This window comes from Nelumbo lutea, chromosome 5 (genome assembly GCF_056320005.1).
Source record: "Nelumbo lutea isolate HS-2025 chromosome 5, American lotus-T2T, whole genome shotgun sequence".
Taxonomy (NCBI): Eukaryota; Viridiplantae; Streptophyta; class Magnoliopsida; order Proteales; family Nelumbonaceae; genus Nelumbo; species Nelumbo lutea.
The window spans coordinates 40155125-40176317 of NC_142688.1; the positions used below are offsets into that span (position 1 = coordinate 40155125).

General features: G+C 38.3%; 2 protein-coding genes and 1 pseudogene across 4 annotated transcripts; all 3 read left to right on the forward strand.

Moving 5' to 3' along the window:
- LOC148851890 (SWI/SNF complex subunit SWI3C-like) lies at positions 1-5763 on the forward strand. 3 transcript variants are annotated; one of them, XM_088947762.1, is made up of 6 exons: positions 1-245; positions 356-919; positions 1004-1539; positions 2474-2825; positions 2952-3025; positions 5389-5763. In XM_088947762.1, exons 1-6 carry the CDS (start codon positions 221-223, stop codon positions 5449-5451), a joined length of 1614 nt encoding a protein of 537 aa, XP_088803888.1. In that variant the 5' UTR covers positions 1-220; the 3' UTR covers positions 5452-5763. The 3 variants fall into 3 exon arrangements, with proteins under 3 accessions (XP_088803888.1, XP_088803890.1, XP_088803889.1); XM_088947764.1 differs by having other exon boundaries at positions 5414-5763; XM_088947763.1 differs by having other exon boundaries at positions 5398-5537.
- A 149-nt stretch (positions 5764-5912) lies between these two features.
- On the forward strand, positions 5913-9468 carry LOC148851891 (wall-associated receptor kinase 5-like). Its single transcript, XM_088947765.1, has 3 exons — positions 5913-6877; positions 6977-7139; positions 8136-9468. The coding sequence occupies exons 2-3, from the start codon at positions 6983-6985 to the stop codon at positions 9326-9328; spliced, it is 1350 nt and encodes a 449-aa protein (XP_088803891.1). The 5' UTR covers positions 5913-6877; positions 6977-6982; the 3' UTR covers positions 9329-9468.
- A 43-nt stretch (positions 9469-9511) lies between these two features.
- Positions 9512-11867, forward strand: LOC148851892 (wall-associated receptor kinase 5 pseudogene; annotated as a pseudogene).
- Positions 11868-21193: the final 9326 nt, after the last annotated feature.

Genomic DNA, 21193 nt, shown 5'->3' on the forward strand with positions numbered 1-21193 from the left:
GATTTTCATTTCCGCCGTTCAGAGCCAAACAAAGAAAAGGGGGAGAAAGGAAAAGAAGAGAAAGACAGAAGGGGAGAGAGCTTCCTCCTCAATCTCTATGCCCTCGTCGCGCCCTTTCTCTCACCTCTGACCTCTCCCGAAATTTCTACTACCACTCCAACGAAGGACGACTTCTCTCAGAGCTCCAAATTTCTCTCTCTCTCTCTCTCCCGTTTTTACAATGTCAACTTCTCTCTCTTTCCCAGGTAAGCTCAAACCTAACCCAGCCACCTCTCCCTCCTCTATATATCTAGATCTCCCCTAGAAACTCGTTAAATTTCTTTTTTTAATCTTTTTATTTGAAAATCTGGAGCAGATTCTCGTAGCAAATGGAAGAAGAGGAAGAAAGATACTACTCTCGGAAGCAACAGCAAGAGGCAGAGACCCGAAGATGAAGACGACGACGAAGAAGAAGACGACGATGTCGACGCTGACGAAGACGAAGATCTTCACCCCATCAACACTGCCCGCCCCACCACCGGCGCCCCCGCTTCCGCGGCGCCCGATTCCGGCCACGACACTCGGGAAAGCGAGGTCCTTTCTGACGGAGGAGTCCGGATTTCGGACTTCCCGGCCGTGATCAAGCACACTGTGAACCGCCCACATTCGTCGGTGCTTGCAATCGTTGATGCCGAGCATGCCCTTCAATTTTCAGACAACCGAGCTCAGCAAAACTCTTACTTTTTCGAGAATATATCTCATGGACAGCTTCAGGCGTTATCGGCCGCTCTTTCTGACAGCCCGTCTCTAGCCCAGTCGGATCAGGACAGAGATGGCTCTTCATCGGCCTATGTCTGTACTCCCCCGCAAATAATGGAAGGTCGGGGCGTCGTCAAGCGGTTCGGGAACAATCGGGTACTCATTGTTCCGATGCATGCGGGTATGTGATTCGATTTCTAACCTGATTTTTCTCTGTTTGCGGCCTCAGTTTTGCTTAGTTGGGTCTTGAAATTCTCTTTTGCAGATTGGTTTTCGCCGAATTCCGTGCACAGGTTGGAGAGACAGGTGGTGCCGCATTTTTTTTCCGGAAAGTCTGTGGAGCACACACCGGAAAAGTACATGGAATGCCGGAACCGTATTGTTGCTAAATACATGGGGAATCCGGAGAAAAGGTTATCTTTGAATGATTGCCAAGGGCTGGGTGTTAGCATTGAAATGCATGACTTGAACCGGATTGTTCGGTTTCTGGACCACTGGGGAATCATTAATTACAGTGCGGCAACGACGAATCATGAGCCTAGGATTAGTGGGCAGTACCTGAGAGAGGAACCCAATGGGGAGCTGCATGTCCCGTCGCCTGCATTGAGGTCTATTGACAGTTTGATCCACTTTGACAAACCCAAGAGTCGGTTAAAGCCTTCAGATGTTTCTTCATCACCATCTTGTCCTGGTGATGAATTCTCTGATTTGGACCGCAGAATTCGGGAGCTCTTATCCGAGAACCACTGCTATTGCTGTTCTCGGCCCTTGCCTCGTGTGTACTATCAGTCACAGAAGGAGGTAACTTCGTCGCCCTCCTCCTGAACGTTTTCTTCTTTCTGGTTTCTCATCTTCCTCTTTTCGTTCGTGTTCATCGTTAACCTTTTGGATTTCATGGTTTTAGTCATATGAACGTAGATGCAATGATGGTGAGTGTGGTTATTTTGCAAAGCTGTCAGATATGATTGAAATATTTGAGCCCATGTGTCTAACTAAATTCTATAACTTGGCAAAAAGAAATCTCTCTCTCTCTCTCTCTCTCTCTCTCTCTCTCTAGATGGGGGTTGTAGAACGAATCTTAATCAACTCAGTTACTATTCTATATATCAACCAAAGGCTAACCTATGAAGAAACCTCACATAATGAACAACATAATATGATCAAGTAAGCTTCTTTCCGTGTTAGTTATTGGTAAATGAAGTACCCGCAAGGGGAAGTGTAATCATTCTAGCTGAAAATTTAACATATCTCTCATCAATTTGTGTTGATCAACCCAATTCTGGAAGAAATGGCAATGGTACCAAACACAACCTAAGCTCATTAGATATCTTGTTTGACCTGGTGTATGATGTGTTGGACATTTTATTACACCATTTGTACACCCTCCATTTTTTATGGGGGATACTGGATAATGATGATAGCTGTTTTCTATGGCATCCAGGCTTGACATGTTTGAGAGACATGCTTAATTAAAGGATCATAGTCAGTGCAATATCCAAGAATTGCACCTAAAACCATTTTGATGTGAACACTGAAAAGATGGTTAGTGTAGCCCTGTCTCTCTAAGAAGTTTCTGGAGGCAATTTTTCTTTGGTAAATAAAATTTTAAATCATGCTTACTGCTTGAATCTTGATGTGAAATCTGAAATGAATTCTAATATAGTATGAAATCTTAAGTTGCTGTGATGTTTCTTTGGTTTCCACTTGTGTGAGTAATCAACACCTTGCCAAGCAGGTTGATGTGCTACTTTGTTTGGATTGCTTCCATGAAGGGAGATTTGTTATTGGTCACTCAAGCATGGATTTCATAAGGGTGGATTCCATGAGAGAATTATGTGATATCGATGGGGATAGTTGGACTGACCAGGAAACACTTCTACTGTTGGAGGCTTTGGAAATCTACAATGATAACTGGAATGAAATTGCAGAACACGTTGGCACCAAGTCAAAAGCACAGTGTATCCTCCATTTTGTTCGTCTGCCCATGGAGGATGGTCTGTTGGAGAATATTGAAGTTCCGAGCAAATCTGTCTCAGCTAATGTGCCAAACATAGCTGATGGTGAAAGACAGTATGCAAATTCTAATGGTGATTCTCAGGATATTTTTGCACTTTTGGTTCCATTATTTTCATAGTTATAAGTAACTATATGTTTTCTGCAGAGTTAGGATCATGTATTTCCCTTTTGTTAATTATAAGCTTTTTTTTTTCCAGGGCATTCTATTGCAAACCTTGATTCAGAAAGCAGACTACCATTCGCTTCTGCCAGCAATCCTCTTATGTCCCTGGTAGGTTATTATTTCTGCAAGTTCCGTATTTCTATTGTTATTTTCTTTTCTCTGTCACTAATACTTGCAATATTAACTCCTTTTATTTGATTTACATTATATAATCTCTAGTTTATATTCTGTATATTTATGTTTGATTAACCAATAGTTGGATGCGTGGCTCAGTGCATCTTCAGAGGGATTTTGATAACTAGCTTCATATAGTCAAGCTCTTCCTTTCATCAAGCTCTTCCTTTCACTATCACATCTAAGTATATAGTGCAAAGGGGACCCTATTCTGTATATTTTATGTTTGATAAACCAATAGTTGGATGTGTAGCAGGTGCCTCACTCTCGTAGGTGTTGAGGTGAGGGAAGTTGATGCTGTAGCATCTTGTGCTGGGAACATTTAGCATGTGAACATTGCTTTACAGATAAAACCAGCCCACTAAGATATCTTTACAGATCAATGCCTGGCCCCGGGCATCCCCATACCAAATGATCCCTAACAGCCCCTGCCCTAGCCAAAGAGTCATCTATAGAATTTGCACTTCTAAGCACACAATTGAATGAACCGTTCAATCTGTTACTTAGAAATTGCACTTGTCTAATCAAGGGCCTGATTCTGTAGCTGATGTATAACTGTCTGACAGTCTACCTCTACTTCAACATCTTCATCCCATGCATACACATTAACCTAAACCTTGGGTCCTGTAGGGCCTGAAAATCTAAGTAAAATGGTGCTGTTATGATCACTAATTACTCTCCATACTCCTGAAATCCCCAAATAACGAAAGCTACAACCATCAAAATTAAATTTTAATTTTCTCATGACTGGAACAGTCCAACAAACCAACCTACGTTGCTTCACAATTTGGTATTGGGCTACCTCGTGCCATCCTCTTATCATCGAGAGTGACCCCTTTGAATCTTTACTTACTATAGCTTATTCGGCAACACCATTGTCGCATCTTTGATTTCCTCTATGTTTGAGGCTTTATCATAAAAAATTTGTGTTTCTTTCACACCCCACAACACTACTGTCCATATGCATTGCCATATTTTTCTTCAAGTTTTACATGCCATCAAGTCAGTGTTGAAGAGTCCTATAACTTCTGTTGGAGCAACCCAACTGTATTCAGAGCACCCAAGAAGTAATTTCATAACTTAGTAGCAAAATGGCAATGTAAGAAGAGGTGGTTAGTTTTATCCCCATTCCTGAAGCATAGGACACAGACATGAGGGGAGAGAAACTTCACCTTAGGTGTGACAGGACCAAACCAAGGAGCTTTGACGGGAAAGGGATTAACACTAATAAAGTTGTGCAAGGTCTTAAAAAGGAGCCAAAAAAGTATTTTCCACTCATGCATCTAGCGAATCACCATTTTAGATTCTTCTTGAATCTGAGTTCTCTTCATCCCTGAGGCAAAGCCCACTTTCAAATCTTGCATTAGGGTTACACGTTCCACTTCAAGTGAGAAAAGTGAGTCCCCAATCCCTGTCACCTATTGTTCATGAGAATATTTTTTTCTTGGAAAAAGGTAAAGTAATTTTATTCAAGAAAGAGAAATTACAGCAACTCCCAGACCAAAATAAAGGTCTAGAAGCAAATCAAGTTACAGACTCCACCAAAACTGAGAATTAAACAAATGAGGCAAATTCAGGTGCTTAAAGTCCTGAGTAACAGACACCCAAGACATCAGCTTACCCACACCTCTCTGTACTAGCTCTTCTGGACTTTTATTGGTCCTGACTTCTGAGAATATCAAGAGAATCTAACACGTACTCTCCATTACTTTACCGGGGAGTCCAGAATGTTGTCTTCAAGAATGAACATCTCATTTCAGATGGATTCCAATATTAGCAAACTTCCTTGCAGAGACTCATTGTTTTTAAGAGATTTTAATCTGGGACAGTATTTCTTTCTTGTATATTTTATTTTCTTATTAAGATCCTATTATTTTAGTCATAGAATCACTTTGAATCTGTTAAAATCTCTTGAATTTCTTTATGAAAAACTGCATACCAAGTATAGGTGTCAATTAAGAAAGGAAGAGGAGAGAAGGATGCAAGAAATGTAGAAGAGGGTTATCTGTTTTATTTATAAAAGAAGGTAAGGTTGAGTCTGGCATTGCAAATAGATAACATGGACAGGACTACTAGGTGCTGACTCTAAGAAGATGGTTATAACTATTTCATGCCCCAAAATCTGCCTAAAAGAATGTAGCAATGCCATATCTTTTGGAAATCCAGTGTCATCTGGCATGGGTGGAGTGTTCAGATATGAGCGGGAAAATGCTACTCTTAGATGTATAATTCCTGTTTACTATTATTAATAAATTGATTTTTTTTTTTGTTGCTGATAAAAAAATGCTACTCTAAAGTTATTTCAGAGTGGTCATTGGCCAGATAATGTCAAAGAGTTGATTGTCCATGGGCACTTCTAAACTGCATATGAGAAGCAAAGTTATTTGTGGCCAGGCCGAATGTCTCAGTCAGATGGACTATGACCTTGCTGAATCCCTTGCCAAGGAAGGAGCAGGAAGGAATGCCTTGGGAGTGGGCCAGTGAGGGATCCAGGTACAGGGGCTCAGCCAATAGGGATGCAAAGTGATCAGGTCGAAATTGGATAGGGGTATATCCAAATTTGATTCGACAAGAAATTCACTGTATTTGAATTGTTAGATATTCTAGTTGCCCTATTCAAAATTGATTCAATAAGGTTAATGGATATCCAGTTCGAATTTGATTCAATTCAAGTTAAAGAGCAAGAAAAAACAATTTCAGCTACCCCTGTTAATCCTTCAAAAATCTTTCAAGTCATCAAGTGAAGAAGGAAAAGCAGACTTACCCAGTGTTCTAAAATATCGTGTATATATACCGCTACGAGCAAATCACTGTTCTTCATCTACCTAAAACCAGATACACAAAATCAGGTCTGCACAATTGCAAAGGGAGAGAGATGGGTTGGAAGATTGTCGTCGTGTCAGTAATCCTACTTCTGAATGCGGCATCAACTTCTTCTCAGAGTTTGGCGAAGCCTGGTTGCCAAGAAAAATGTGGAGAAGTGAACATCCCATATCCCTTTGGAGTTGGAAATAATGATTCAGACTGTTTCAGAGACTCAAATTTCCACTTAGATTGTGACCATTCATCTGGCGATCCAGTGCTTCTTGATTCTGGTGGAGGAAACATACCCTACGTGAATATCTCGTTAGAAGGCCAATCCACTGTCTATATCCGGATTGCTATCGACTGTTACAATGAGTCTGGGAGAATCTCTGACAGACCACCAAAAGTACCGATCACACTGGCAAAAATATCCAGCCTCTCGAGCACCCGAAACAAATTCACGGCGATCGGTTGACACCGGGGCCTACATGTCGAGTTCGTCATCATCAGGTTATTTTTTTGGGAGCGGTTGCATCTCATTTTGTACAAGCGTCGAAACTCTGATTAATGGCTCCTGTTCTGGCATTGGATGCTGCCAGACTTCCATTCCAAATGGTCTTCATACCTTTGACGTCAGCCTCTCCAGCTTTTACGACCACAACTACTCGTTGGGCTTCAATCCCTGCAGCTACGCCTTCCTGGCTGACCAAGACTGGTTTAATAACTTCAATTTCTCCTCATCCTACCTCAGAGATCTCCCTGAGAAACTCCCAATCCGTTACGACGGAGCTACTGTAACTCCAGTGGTGCTGGACTGGGTAATCCCCGACGACAACTGCACCTATGCAATAAAGAATCGGACGAGCTACGCATGTGGAGACAACACCTATTGCTCCGATTCCTCCAACCCCATCGGCGGCTATAATTGTCACTGTAAGCAAGGTTACCGGGGGAACCCTTATCTACCCCAAGGATGCCAAGGTGATGATGGCGACCTCTCTTAATAATTTGTTGTTTTCACAATTCATTTCACCCTACAGAGAATTAATAACTTCCATTCATGGCTGGTTTTGCATGTAGACATTGATGAATGCAAGGAAGACAATAACTGCACACGTGTGCACAAATACAGTGGGAAGTTACAGTTGTTCGTGCCCCAAGGGGACTCACGGAGACGACTTCAAGGGAGGATCTGGTACTGGTTGCATTAAAAACCAAAGCCGAGTGATTGAGATTGCTTTAGGTAATATTAATTATATTTTTCCAGTTCCATTTATAATGTGTATGTGCATTTGCACGTGGCAGTTTCTTTAAGACAACTATTTATAATTCATTGACAGTTTCTAAACGGTTATAACTTATAAGTGGGTAGTTTCTCAACAGTTATGAGCTGGTAGTATCTGATGTGAGAGTAAAAGACATATATGCCCTCTTTATGCCAGTTGTGTGCTTAGACAAAAAGGGTAGAAAACATCCAAGAATATTCTAGAAAAAAGGGAAAGTCGCTCATTATAGGTAGTATAGATTTTCATCCATGTTTGTATTTTTATTATTTGATTGTGATGTCATAGGTTCAACTATTTGATCTGTTGGAAAAATAAAATGACTTGTTGACTTACCACTTTGGAGGGAAAATGTTTCTATTTTGAAATTGTTTGTTTTTTAATTGAAACACATGGTTAGGGTATCAATGGGACCAGATTTGGTTTTGACCCAATCCGAATCAAAATCAATTTGAATGACAATCCAATAAGACATTGAATTGGACCAGTCCTGACTTAATGGTCCAAAGTGTTTATTGGATTGGATTGGATCTAGTCCATCTGTAATGGATTTATATTGAATTTGGTCAAATTGAACCAGCAATATCTGGTCCACTGACAGAAGATATATAATTGGAGTACGGGTGTCAAAGGACCAAATTTGGGTTTGGGTTAGACCCAATCTAAAATACACCCACTTTAAACAGATTCAACAGTCCAAACATTGAATTGGGCCAGTCCATAACGATCCAAAGTATTCATCAGATTGGATTGGACTGATCCATTTGTAATAGATTCATAGTGGACCAAATTGGATTGGATCAATATGCGGCCCTACACATGGCCAATCAATAGGCCCCTCTTTGTTGGTCTAGATTGTCATTTAAAAAAGCTCCACGCTTGACCTGAATTCCTATACATAAATTAAATAATATTATAATTTTTACTTATCTATAAATTGGTTTGTTTATATGCAGTTGGAGGATCCTGCGTGTTGTTGTTCGTTATCATTGGTGTTACATGGAGCTGCTGGGTTTTTCAAAAACGTAAACTCAAACAGAAATTCTTCCAAGAAAATGGAGGTGTATTTTTAAATCAATTACTTGCTTTGCATGGAGACGATAGAGAGAGAAAGTTAAGGATATTTACTTCAGAGGAACTTATGAAAGCAAGTAACAATTACAATGAGAGCCGAATCGTTGGTAAAGGAGGTTATGGCACGGTTTACAAAGGGACATTATCAGACGAGAGAGATATTGCCATTAAAATATCCAAAGAGACAAACAAGATCCAAGTTAAAGAATTCATAAATGAGATTGTCATTCTTGCTCGTCTCAATCACGAAAATGTGGTGAAGCTATTAGGCTGTTGTTTAGAAACCCCTGTTCCAATTTTAGTTTATGAGTTTATTACAAGGGGGACCTTGTTTCATCGAATCCATGGCGATGGGAGACAAAAGTTTGTGCTCTCATGGGAGGATCGATTAATAATAGCGGCAGAAACTGCAGGAGCACTTGCATATCTACATTCAGTAGGTGATCCGCCAATCATTCATGGAGATGTCAAGTCTATGAACATACTATTAGATGATAAATTCACTGCAAAAGTATCAGATTTTGGTGCATCAAGATTGGTCCCCTTGAATCAAATGCAGTTATCTACCCTTGTACAAGGAACTTTTGGGTACATAGATCCAGAATATATGCAAACAAGGCAGTTAACTGACAAGAGTGATGTTTATAGCTTTGGTGCAGTTCTTGTGGAGCTATTAACGGGAAAGAAGATTTATTCTGATGACAGGCCTGAAGAACGAAAAAATATGGCGAAGTATTTTGTTTTGTCAATGAAACAAAACCGTCTCTTTGATGTCCTAGAAGATGAAGTGATGCATGGAGGAAATCATACACAACTTCAAGGAGTTGCTGATCTTGCAGAACAATGCCTACGATTGAACGGGGAAGAGAGACCAACAATGAAAGAAGTTGCTGTGGAGTTAGACTACTTACGAGGACGTGGAGTTGGTAAGCACTCATGGGAGAAAGAGAACTATGATGAAGAATCTGTGCACTTGTTGGTTGAATCTTCTTTGGACTCTCAAATTGAAAGTTCTACTAGGGGAGTTGACAGTTTAAAGAATCAAGTTATATTATCCCTAGATGGTGCGAGATAATTTGCTATAGTAGTTTGGATCTACTACACCACCGTTTTCCTCAATTTTCTCCTATACTTCCATTCAATCTGATATATATAACTCAATTTTTAATATATATTTAAAGGAATGTTTTAAGAAGCAATCTTGAAATTCAACAACTTTTCCCTGAAGGCTCAGTTTGGAAGGAGTATGAATACAAATATGGGTATGATGGACAATTTAATGCCTCTTTTTAGAGAATTCTAATAAAGGGGGTCTACTTGCAACTATGTTATAAAGTTCAGGGGAGGTGATTGCACTCATCAAACTTGAGGGGGGGTTTCAGCAATTTACCCTTATTTTAATTTTATTTTCCTTATATATATATATATATATAATTTCACCAATTAGTTGAATTATTCTAACTAATTCTCACAATAATTATTTTAAATTTTTGAGTTTAGATATTATTATTTTTTATTTTCAATAATTTCAGATTTCAAAACAATATTTAAAACTGGCCTAGTCCAGTTTTATTAATTAGTAATAAATTAATTACATGGATTTCTTAAAAATTATAAAATTAGAAAATAATAATTACTGACAATAATTAAAATAAGCAATTTCAATAACTATTAAAAATTTTTAGAAAATTTCAATAATTATTTTGAAAATTCAGGTCTCAAAATAATTAGTGCTCATCTTTCTGTTTTTACCCTTTCCCTAAAAAATATACAATAGTTAATAGCATAATAATTACTTTTTATAGTAATTACATTAATCTCTAAAAATGTGAAAATTTGAAAAATCAGACTTATTGTAATTTTTACTAAATACTGAAAATAATTACTGACATAATATTTTAAATTAAGCAATAATGTTTTATTATTAAAAAAAAACTAATAATAATAATAATAATAATAATAATATTATTATTATTATTATCCTTGTATTGTCAGTCAATGCGTTTCTCATTTTTTATGTGTTTTATCCATTTTTATATTTTTATTACTTGATTGTGTTGTCTAGATTCACCTATTTGATGTGGATGATTAACCTGTTGATCCACCGATTGGAAGAAAAATGGTTCTATTTTAGAATTGTTTTTATGCATTGGTTGAAACACATGGGCCATGGCCAATCAATAGGCACGCCTGTTTTTGATGGTCTGGATTGTCATGTAGAAAAGCTCCACGTTTGACCTTGATTAGGCATTCTAATTCGAGTTCACATCTCCACACCTTACAAGGGGCCGCCCCACAACGCCCTACAACACATACACAGTGGGATGTGCTATGGGGCAGCCCCTTGGGGGGAGGAGATGTGATCTGGCCTAATTCATATGCATATATAATTTTATCTTATCTGTAAATTGGTTTGTTTATATGTAGTTGGAGGATCATGCGTGTTGTTGTTCGTTATCATTGGTGTAACATGGAGCTGCTGGGTTTTACAAAAACGTAAACTCAAACAGAAATTCTTCCAAGAAAATGGAGGTGTATTTTTAAAACAATTACTTGCTTTTAATGAAGACGATATAGAAAGAAAATTAAAGATATTTACCTCAGAGGAACTTAGAAAGGCAACTAACAATTACAATGAGAGCCAAATCGTTGGTAAAGGAGGTTATGGCACAGTTTACAAAGGGACATTACCAGAAGAGAGAGATATTGCCATTAAAATATCCAAAGAGACAAACAAGATTCAAGTTAAAGAATTCATAAATGAGATTGTCATTCTTGCTCGTCTCAATCACGAAAATGTGGTGAAGCTATTAGGCTATTGTTTAGCAACCCCAGTTCCAATTTTAGTTTATGAGTTTATTACAAGGGGGACCTTGTTTCACCGAATCCATGGCGATGGGAGACAAAAGTTTGTGTTCTCATGGGAGGATCGATTAAGAATAGTGGCAGAAACTGCAGGAGCACTTGCATATCTGCATTCAGCAGGAGATCCGCCAATCGTTCATGGAGATGTCAAGTCTATGAACATACTCTTAGATGATAAATTCACTGCAAAAGTATCAGATTTTGGTGCTTCAAGATTGGTCCCCGTGAATCAAATGCAGTCATCTACATTTGTACAAGGAACTTTTGGGTACATAGATCCAGAATATATGCAAACAAGGCAGTTAACTGACAAGAGTGATGTTTATAGTTTTGGTGCAGTCTTTGTGGAGCTATTAACGGGAAAGAAGATTTATTCTAATGACAGGCCTGAAGAACGGAAAAATATAGCAAAGTATTTTGTTTTATCAATCAAACAGAACCGTCTCTTTAATATTCTAGAGGATGAAGTGATGCATGGAGTAAATCGTACGCAGCTTCAAGGAGTTGCGGAGATTGCAGAGCAATGCCTACGATTGAACGGGGAAGAAAAACCAACAATGAGAGAAGTTGTTGTAGCTTTAAACTACTTAAGAGGACGAGGAGATGGTAATCACCCATGGATGAGAGAGAACCCTGAAGAAACCATGCACTTGTTGGCTGAATCTTCCTCAGACCTTCAAGTCGAAACCTCCATGGGGAATGACAGCTTAGAGAATCATGTTATATTATCTCAAGATGATGGGAGATAATTGTGTAGGAGTTTCCATCTCCTACACCGTTTTCCTAAACTTCCTCCTCCACTTCCATTTAGTGATGTATTCATCCATTTGAAACTTCACATGTGATGGGACATTTGTCACACAGTAAATAATGGAAGTGCAGAAGAATAGTGTATGGAAAAAAGGTATAGGAAATCTGGGTTATTAATGCCCACATCTCCATTTCAACAAATAAAGCATTGGGGAAGTGTAGGGTTAGTGTTGTGTATTTTTCCTTGTGCATATTTATCCTTTTTATTTATGTTGTGTTTTCTTCTTGTTAGTGTTGTGTGTTTTTCCTTTTGCATATTTATCTTTTTATTTATGTTGTGTTTTCTTCTTTTCAGTTCTGTTTTAATTTTTATGTACCGTTCTCCTTTTCAGTGTTTGTATGATTCGTGCATATTCTCCATTTCAACAAATAAGTGATCAGTTTGTACGTCCACCCATATTGGGCTTACTTAACCCATTAGAAAGCCCAAATAACAAATATGCTTACATAAATAACAAATTAACCCAAAGCACATAATTTGCTCTGTCCATTGTCAGCTTGAATATTTGATTCGTTTTTGGTCAATTTCGGGTCAATGCATTTGAATATTTGATTTGTCCTAGTATGGCGATGTCTTTGACAGGTGGACCTCCGGTGAGAAATTGCTTAAAACCAACTCTTGTTAGTTGACATGACATAAATTTGATAAGTTTTTGGTCAATTTCGTCTGAAATCTTTTTTAACCGTTTGATTTTTTATTAGAGGATGGCAAAGGGAATGGTATGACCATGAAAACATGTAATATCTGGGAAACAACCAATGAGGAAATAAAAAATACTATTTTGTTCTTTACCTCAGATCCAAATGTTATTTGTCGACGCTCATGATTGTCCATTTGGAAGATACGGCCCAAAACAGCCTAAAGGTCTCGTGGGCCCTGGCCCAAGAACCTGGCTTTCGCTTAGGGAAGGGGAGTAATGAAATGATAATTTTACTTTTACCCATTTCATATTATTGGATAGGGTATTTTCATCCTCTCTAATCCGTGGAAATAATGTGTCCAATCAATCTATAGATCTAGATCATCGAAGGGGTCCTCTCTTTAGTGGGGTACCAAACAACCAATTCCATCCATATTTTGTTTAATCCATTGATCCTAGTGAATGACTTTAGTTAATGGCATAGGTTTGCTGATTTGGTTGGTATCTCATTTGAATGGGCTAAATTAGTTGAAATATCAATATATGATTTTGAATAGTTGAGACTAATCGACTTATCAATATATAATTTTGAATGGTCGTTATCTCGATATTTTAATTGATTATGCAAGATTGGTTCAAGTGTTGATACATTGCTTGGATGGCTAAGATCATTCAAAATGAAAATAGGTTCTAAGCCATCCTAGTCAATTTAAACCATTATAAACTATCCAACTAATATACCAAATCAGCCCAAAATTAGGGGCATCAAAGTAGTATCTCAGAGGGCTAAATGTGGAAAAAATTGTTCAGGGGATTAAGCTTATGTTTGGTTTAATTCTCATTCTTTTTCATTCTTAACTAGGATGAAATTCTAAAATAAATAAGAATGGGTAAAAATACGAAGAATGAGAAAATATTGCTATGAAGTAAACACTTTTTTTTTCCTAAAAATGAATTCTTTTCAGACTAATAAGTGTCCTATGTAAAAGTACTTTTTTAAAGTGCTTTTGTTTAAAAGTACTTTTATAAAATTGTCTTCATAAAAGTACTTCCACAGTAGTGCATTAGTAAACATCTATGGAAGCAGTTTTGTAGGCATATTTTCCTCAAAGATTGAAAATAAGCAAGATGGGGGCATGATTATTTTTCATGCTGCAGGCTACCTCAATTTTTATGCTATGGGCTGATTTTTCATTCTAAAAGGAATGTGGCCCATGACAATAATTTTGTAACCAAACACTCAAATGTTATTCATTCTTGCTTGTTCTTACCTAGTATGAACAATAATTATAAGAATGAGGTCCAAAGCAATGTACCAAACATGACCTAGGTGTTACCCACAAGATACCAGTGGGGGTGTCTATGTAATTTATTCAAAATACTAAAATATCGTATATACCAGTATGAACAATAATTAGGCCATGTTTGGTCCACTGCTCAAGGCTTCATTTTTTTAATTCTTGCTTATTCTTACCCAGAATGAGTAAGAATGAATAACATTAGAGTGTTTGGTTACAAAATTCTTGCCATTAGCCTCATTCTTTCTCATTCTTATCTAAGATGAAATTCTAAAATGGACAAGAATGGGTAAAAATGAATAGTAACCAAACATTTTTTTTCCTAGAAAATGAATTCCTTCCAAACTAAAAAGTGCCCTATGTTGCTCATTTTCATTCTTAAAAAAGAAAAAGGAAAAAAATGTATTAACGGTCATAAACCACCAACCCAAGTCCCCAAAATCGCTGGCATAGATGTTTACTGGTGGATGGCTAGTGATCAATGCCCATTGGTATAAGTTTCCACAGAAATCCACCAACAAACATTTATGGTGGTGATTTTGTAGACCTAGGTTGGTGGTTTATGACCACTAGCATAGAGTTTCTTTAAATAAACCACCAACCTAGGTCATGAGTATTTTTCATGAGTATTTTTCATGTTGCAGTCAACCTTAATTTTTATGCTATAGACTCATTTTTCACTCCAAAAAGAAATGAGGCCAATGGCAAGGATTTTAAACCAAACACTCTAATATTATACATTCTTATCCAAAATGAGCAAGAATAAAAAACATTAGGGTTGTTCACGGGTCGGGTTGGGTCGATTTATTGAGATTTTTTCAACCGACCCGACCTAGTTGGGTTACCTAAAATTGAAACTGAAACCGACCCTGTGTTAAGCAAAACTGACCTGGTTGGTTTGAGTCGGGTTGGGTTGGTTTGGGTCGGTTTAGGCTCTAAATTCAACCATGGTAATAAATTAGTAGATTGGAGAAAAAATACTGAAATTTGTTGTAAAAAATGACACCTAATTCTATTAGAGAAAGAAGACTGAAATTGGTAGGGGGCGGACCAAGTTAGAATAGAAGTTATCAAGAAAATAGAAAGTCAAACTGTATTAGAGAAAGAAGACTGAAATTTATATATTTCAAGAAACCTTCTAATTTATGTAAAAAAGGACACCTAATTCTAATTGTAATTGGTTGCCAAATAGGTGTAAAAGACCATAAAAACTAGGATCCTTTGATTCTTTTCTTTAAACTTTTCCAAAAAATTTCCTTGTCTAATTGTCTTACAATACTTGCCATTAATGTCATTTCTAACTAGAAGAATAGAAATTAAGTTAGGTTGTAACTATGATAGAGACAACTTAGTTAAGTAGGAACTAAGTAAGTTGTAACTACTAACTAGGAATTAACTACTAACTACTAAGTCGGTTTGGTTTCGATTTTCACATATAAAAATTGAAACCGACCCGAACCATCAGTTTATGATTTTTTACAACCCAAAACCGACCGGTGCTAAAAAAAAACCCGGCTGACTCGGGTTGAGTCGGTCCGGGTTGGGTCTTCTTATGAATTTTTTACAACCCAAAACCGACCGGTGCTAAAGAAAACCCGGCTGACTCGGGTTGAGTCGGTCCGGGTTGGGTCTTCTTATGAACAGCCCTAAAAAACATGAAGCCTACAACGATGAACCAAACATGGCCTTACATTCTTGTACCCTTGACCTTTTCACCCTTGATTTTGTCAGAATCTCCTCTTGGTGAATATGCGCTTTTTTTTTTTTAATTCACACAATGGTGCAAAGATTTCAAAGCTGAAGCCGGAATATTAGATAAATCATGCATTAAAATAAAAATTGGCATTTTGTAACTTTGTGGAGCAGATTATTTTGATTTTTCTGTTCCTTGAACCCCCTCAAATAACCAGAAGCATTGTTGAACGCTACTCTGCGGGGATGGCTGAATTGAAGATAAACCCAATTTTTGTTTCAGGGTGATCAGTCATTGGTCCAACCATTTAAAATTAAATAAAAAAATTGCATACTAGTACTTTCTACTTTGGGTCTAGTTTCATTTTGGTTCTTGAACTTTAAAATGTGCCAATTCAGTATCTAAACTTTTAAAATGTGTCAGTTTAGTCCCTACCTTTAACAGTCAGTCAGTTATCTCCAACACGTAATGACATGTGCAATTTAAAACTTTTGAAAATGTCAAAATTATTCTTCAACACTGTTCATCATCTTTGTCCTCAAGAATTAATATTGAACCAAAGCAACATATCAGTTTTTGACAAATTGCTTTTCTCTATTGGCTTCTAAAAGATTTGGGCATTTGGATAGCTAATAAAGAAAATCAGATAACACCAGAAGAGAATTTGCATCCTTTCACACATGGTTTTTAAAACCTACCCGATGACCGAACCGGTCAAGGGTCCAGTTACTGGTTCGAACGGTCCGACTGTTTGACCCAAACGATCAGCCCGTTCTAACAAAAAATATAAAAAATTGAAAAATGGTCAAAACCGTTCCAACAGTTCAAATGATTAACCGGCCAGTTCAGCGGTTTACTGACCAAAATCAACGATTTTGGGGAAAAATAGAATCGGTCAGGTGACCGCTTCCCAGTTTTTCCAGTCTGACCGTCCAGTCCGATCCGATTTTGAAAACCATCCTTTTCACATGCCACTTAATGGTGGTTAATGGTTTTGTATTATATATTGATATATGTTGGAAATTTAAGTATTGAATTAGCATATTTTGATGTTTGGGGACTAAAGTGGGAATAAGCCCAAAGTATAGGATAATAGGATACTAATATGCGATTTTTCGTAAAAAGCTTTCCACTTTTCTATACCACACACTTTTCTATACCACATAGAAAATTGAAGTCTCTTATTTTTCTTTTTTTAATTTCTTTTTTCCTTTTGTTTTTGTGTTTGTATTATGCATGCTGCAGTTTTGTACCTTGTAAATGGAGGGGCTCTCCTGCTAATTTATATACTAAAGTGTTGTAACTATAATTTATTTATTTTAGTTATTAATAATAAAATTATATTATTTTATTATTAATAATTATTGATCATGTAGCTGAACTGAACCTCGATTATAAGTGTTTTTTTTTTTTTATTCATCATGCATTCATGTTGAATTATTGATCATGCCCCATAAGTTGGGCTTTGGCCACGTAAGACAAAAGTGTCATTTTTTTAAAGAAAAATGTGTGGACTGCATTGGGTTCCGCATATAACAAATCTTTAATTTTCACAAAAAGGGCCAAAATCGCTATAATTAATAATTATAGTGTAGTTGATCGTCCTAACGATGGTTCAATAGCTAGTCAATGGATCCGGCAAGTTCTCGTGGTGGGCCTTAGTGATAAGTGATACGCATACTTGGAAACTCTGCTCCAGTTATTTCCTTGAAACAAGCCCAATTTACATTGAAATTTCTCAGACCGTATTTCACGTTCCAAACAAAGTCAATGTTAAACAAACTACATGAATTTTCCCAATATAAATTGTCCAACCAATGCATCTGTGAGTTCAGATCTCAAGGGGTGTCTCACAACGTCCCACAGCACATTCCCACCGTGTATTAATAACATCTCTCAATAATGATATCATCAGTTCTGATACTATGAACGGAAAATGTTTACAATACACAGCAGGAATAGGAATATGCTGTAAGACGTTGTGGGGCGCCCCCTTGTGGAGAGCAGATGTGAATTCATCAAATCAAACCAAAACTCAAAGAGGTATCCTAGAGCAATAGATTGTCACCCCAGCTCCTCTGTAATTACCCAGAGTTCTGAAAAATCGCATATATATATATATATACCACTACGAGCATATCTACCTGAAACCAGATACAGAAAATAAGGTCTGCAGAGAGAGAGATGGGTTGGAGATGATGGTTCTCAGAGTTTGGCGAAGCCTGGCTGCCAGGAAAAATGTGGGGAAGTGATCATCCCGTATCCCTTTGGAGTTGGAGATGATGGTTCTAACTGTTTCAGAGACCCATATTTCCAATTGCTCTGTAACAACAATAGTTCATCTGACGATCCAGTGCTTCTTGATTCCATGGAGGAAATATACCCTTCCGGAATATATCGTTAGAAGGCCAAACCACTGTCCACATCCTGGTTGCTATCGACTGTTACGATAAATGTGGTAGAATCCCTGACGGATTCTCAAAAATAGTTTACACACTGGGGAAGATATTCAGCTTCTCAAGCACCCGGAACAAATTCACGGCTATCGGTTGCGACACCAGCGCCTACATGTCGAGTTCATCAGGTGATTATTTTGCGAGCGGCTGCATCTCTCTTTCTGCGAGCTACGAAAGCCTGATTAGTGTCTCCTGTTCCGGATTGGATGCTGCCAGACTTCCATTCCAAATGGTCTGCATACCTTTAACGTCAGCCTCTCCAGCTTTTACAACCACACCTACTCGTTGGGCTTCAATCCGTGCAGCTACGCCTTCCTGGCTGATTAAGATTGGTTTAATTTCTCTTCATCCGACGTCAGAGATCTCCGCAGTAGACTTCCAGTCCGTTATCACGGAGCTACTGTAACTCCAGTGGTGCTGGACTAGGTAATCCCCAACGACAACTGCTCGCATGCAATAAAGGACCGGACGAGCTACGCATGTGGAGACAACACCGATTGCTCCGATTCCTCCAACCCGCCGGCGGCTATAATTGTCACTATAAGCAAGGTTATCAGGGGAACCCTTATCTACCCAAAGGATGCCAAGGTGAGGATGATGAGCTCTCTCATTTTATTTTTTATTTTTTCCAATTCATTTCATCCTACTGAAATTTATATATACATCTTGTTGTCATCTTTCTTATGATAATTCCCTTAAACAGTGCAAGATGAAGAATGGCAATAAATTGTTCGTGCCCCAAGGGTACTCACGGCGACGGCTTCAAGGGAGGATCTGGTTGCATTAAAAACCAAAGCCATATTATTGAGATTGCTTTAGGTAATATTCATTATGTTCCAGTTCGATTTATAATCTATCTTATACTGAAATTAGCATATCAATTTATTTAGGGATTTTGGTTCCTATTATTAAGAAATTCATATTCTTTTTCAAATTTATGTGAATTACTTACTTGGATAAATAACTTTTTCATTGGGGGGAAGTTTCCAACACTTAAATGGGACAAAAATGTCCCTTTTAATAATAGATTTTATGACTAAAATGTTCATTGCCTTATTTACTCGGGAAATAAAAGAACATGGATAAATTCACTTAACCGAGCAAGTGTTTCTCTAGATAAGTGCATTTACCCACCTAAGTAATTTACTGAAAAGCAAAACGCGCCTCAATAAAATCCTGATGTAACCAAGTTGCGGTGTTAAATGGGTATAGGGGAAGGGCTACCCCTCAATAAAATGTTTGTTCTATTTATATATCCATGACTTTGTTCATATTTGGTTTTAATTCAGGGAAACATTTACCCAAGGAAGTGCATTTACCCATGTTTTTTTATTTTGCAGGTAAATAAGGCAATGACCATTTTATCCATAGAAATCCATTATTAAAATGGGCATTTTTGTCCCATTCAAGTGTTGGCAACTTTCTCCCTATATGAGAAAGTTATTTACCCACCTGGGAGATAGGTATCACTTTCTTGGGTAAGTGGTACCTAGGAAAATAAACTTTCCCTAGTCCCCACATAAAACTGAAAAAGAACACTTGATTCTTGGTCAATGGGAACCAAAATCCGATTGACCAACTTTGCCCCCTCTCCAAATCCAAAAAATGAATACCCCCTGAATACAACTGAATGGTAAACTGGTATTCATAGGCTTAGAGATGATAATGAAGTTCACTTTTGCCATGATGCAGTGTTAGGCTGTATATGGTCTTCTTTATTTTAAAGGCTTATCTCCTTACAGTCTATATAAGCATTTAGTTTTTATATCCATAAAATAAGGAATGCCAAATGCAACCTTAACCTTGAAACCGTGAATGAATAGCTTTTCACAGCAACACATCAAAGCCATCAATTGGGGTAGATATCCAATCGCGAGAAAACATACCAGTGTTTCATATACACAGGGCTGAACTTACCTCAAACTTAGGCCACAAGAAGTTGTGAAAGGCCATTCATTCATGGTTTCATGGCTAAACAAAGCAAAAGTGAACTTCATCGTCATCCTCGAAACTGTCCTAAGTATATATAGGTTAGACGACAAACAAATGTAACTCCAGTGGTGCTGGACTGGGTAATCCCCGACGACAACTGCACCTATGCAATAAAGAATCGGACGAGCTACGCATGTGGAGACAACACCGATTGCTCCGATTCCTCCAACCCCAACGGCGGCAATAATTGTCACTGTAAGCAAGGTTACCGGGGGAACCCTTATCTACCCCAAGGATGCCAAGGTGATGATGGCGACCTCTCTCAATAATTTTTTGTTTTCACAATTCATTTCACCCTACTAAGAATTAATAACTTTCATTCATGGCTGGTCTTGAATGTAAACATTGATGAATGCAAAGAAGACAATAACTGCACACATGTGTGTACAAATACAGTGGGAAGTTATAGTTGTTCGTGCCCCAAGGGGACTTGATGAGGGCAGGTTTGACCCTCCAGTGACATTGTGACACGTGGCACCTCGTGACAACTAGGAAAACACCCAACCAACAAACTTACGAAGTTGGTGACCCACCTGGGCACCGGTCTAGCCGGCCTGGCACGACATGTGCACGGCCTGACGCGCGCCTGCGCGACCTGCGCGTGGCACACGCGACCTGCGCGGCACTAAGGCACGCCACCACCGGGTCAAATAACGAGGTACTTAGCCAAAAAATTTTACATCACAAAGCATTGGTACGTGGCCGAAAACGGTTACATCAATTGGCGTCGTCTATGGGAACACGCTACAAAAAGCTAAGTTCTCATCCTACAAAAGCTAAGTTCTCATCTTGCCAAAACTAAGTCCTCACTTTTTAGAAATTTAAGCTATCGCTTTATAATTTACATTTTTTATGAACTGAGAGACTATGCAGGGAGCTAACGGACTAAGTAGCTCTACCAACCTTACTTTCAATTCAGATAATGCCACATCAGTCCTCTCCACAAGGTCCCCCTACCAAGATGAGCTCTTCGTGGCTTCCGCGGGAGTTGGCGGCCAACTGACTACATAAGCACCCTTACTAGTCGAGCCTTCCAAGGCTCCCGTGTGAACTGGCAACCTAAAGTTAGTAGTGCTGCCCTCGAAGGTCGAGTCCCTAGTAGCTTCTTGTAGAAGTAGGTGACCGGCATTACAAAGCTGATGCAGGCCAAAACTACGGGCCACATTACTACTTAAGACCCGGTCG

Excerpts from the sequence above, each read along its gene's own strand:
- LOC148851890 (XM_088947762.1), top strand. The coding sequence starts at position 221 with ATGTCAACTTCTCTCTCTTTCCCAG. Across the intron at positions 920-1,003 it reads CATTGTTCCGATGCATGCGG|ATTGGTTTTCGCCGAATTCC; the intron begins GTATGTGATTCG and ends TCTCTTTTGCAG. Across the intron at positions 2,826-2,951 it reads ACAGTATGCAAATTCTAATG|GGCATTCTATTGCAAACCTT; the intron begins GTGATTCTCAGG and ends TTTTTTTTCCAG.
- LOC148851891 (XM_088947765.1), top strand. The coding sequence starts at position 6,983 with ATGAATGCAAGGAAGACAATAACTGCACACGTGTGCACAAATACAGTG. Across the intron at positions 7,140-8,135 it reads AGTGATTGAGATTGCTTTAG|TTGGAGGATCCTGCGTGTTG; the intron begins GTAATATTAATT and ends GTTTATATGCAG.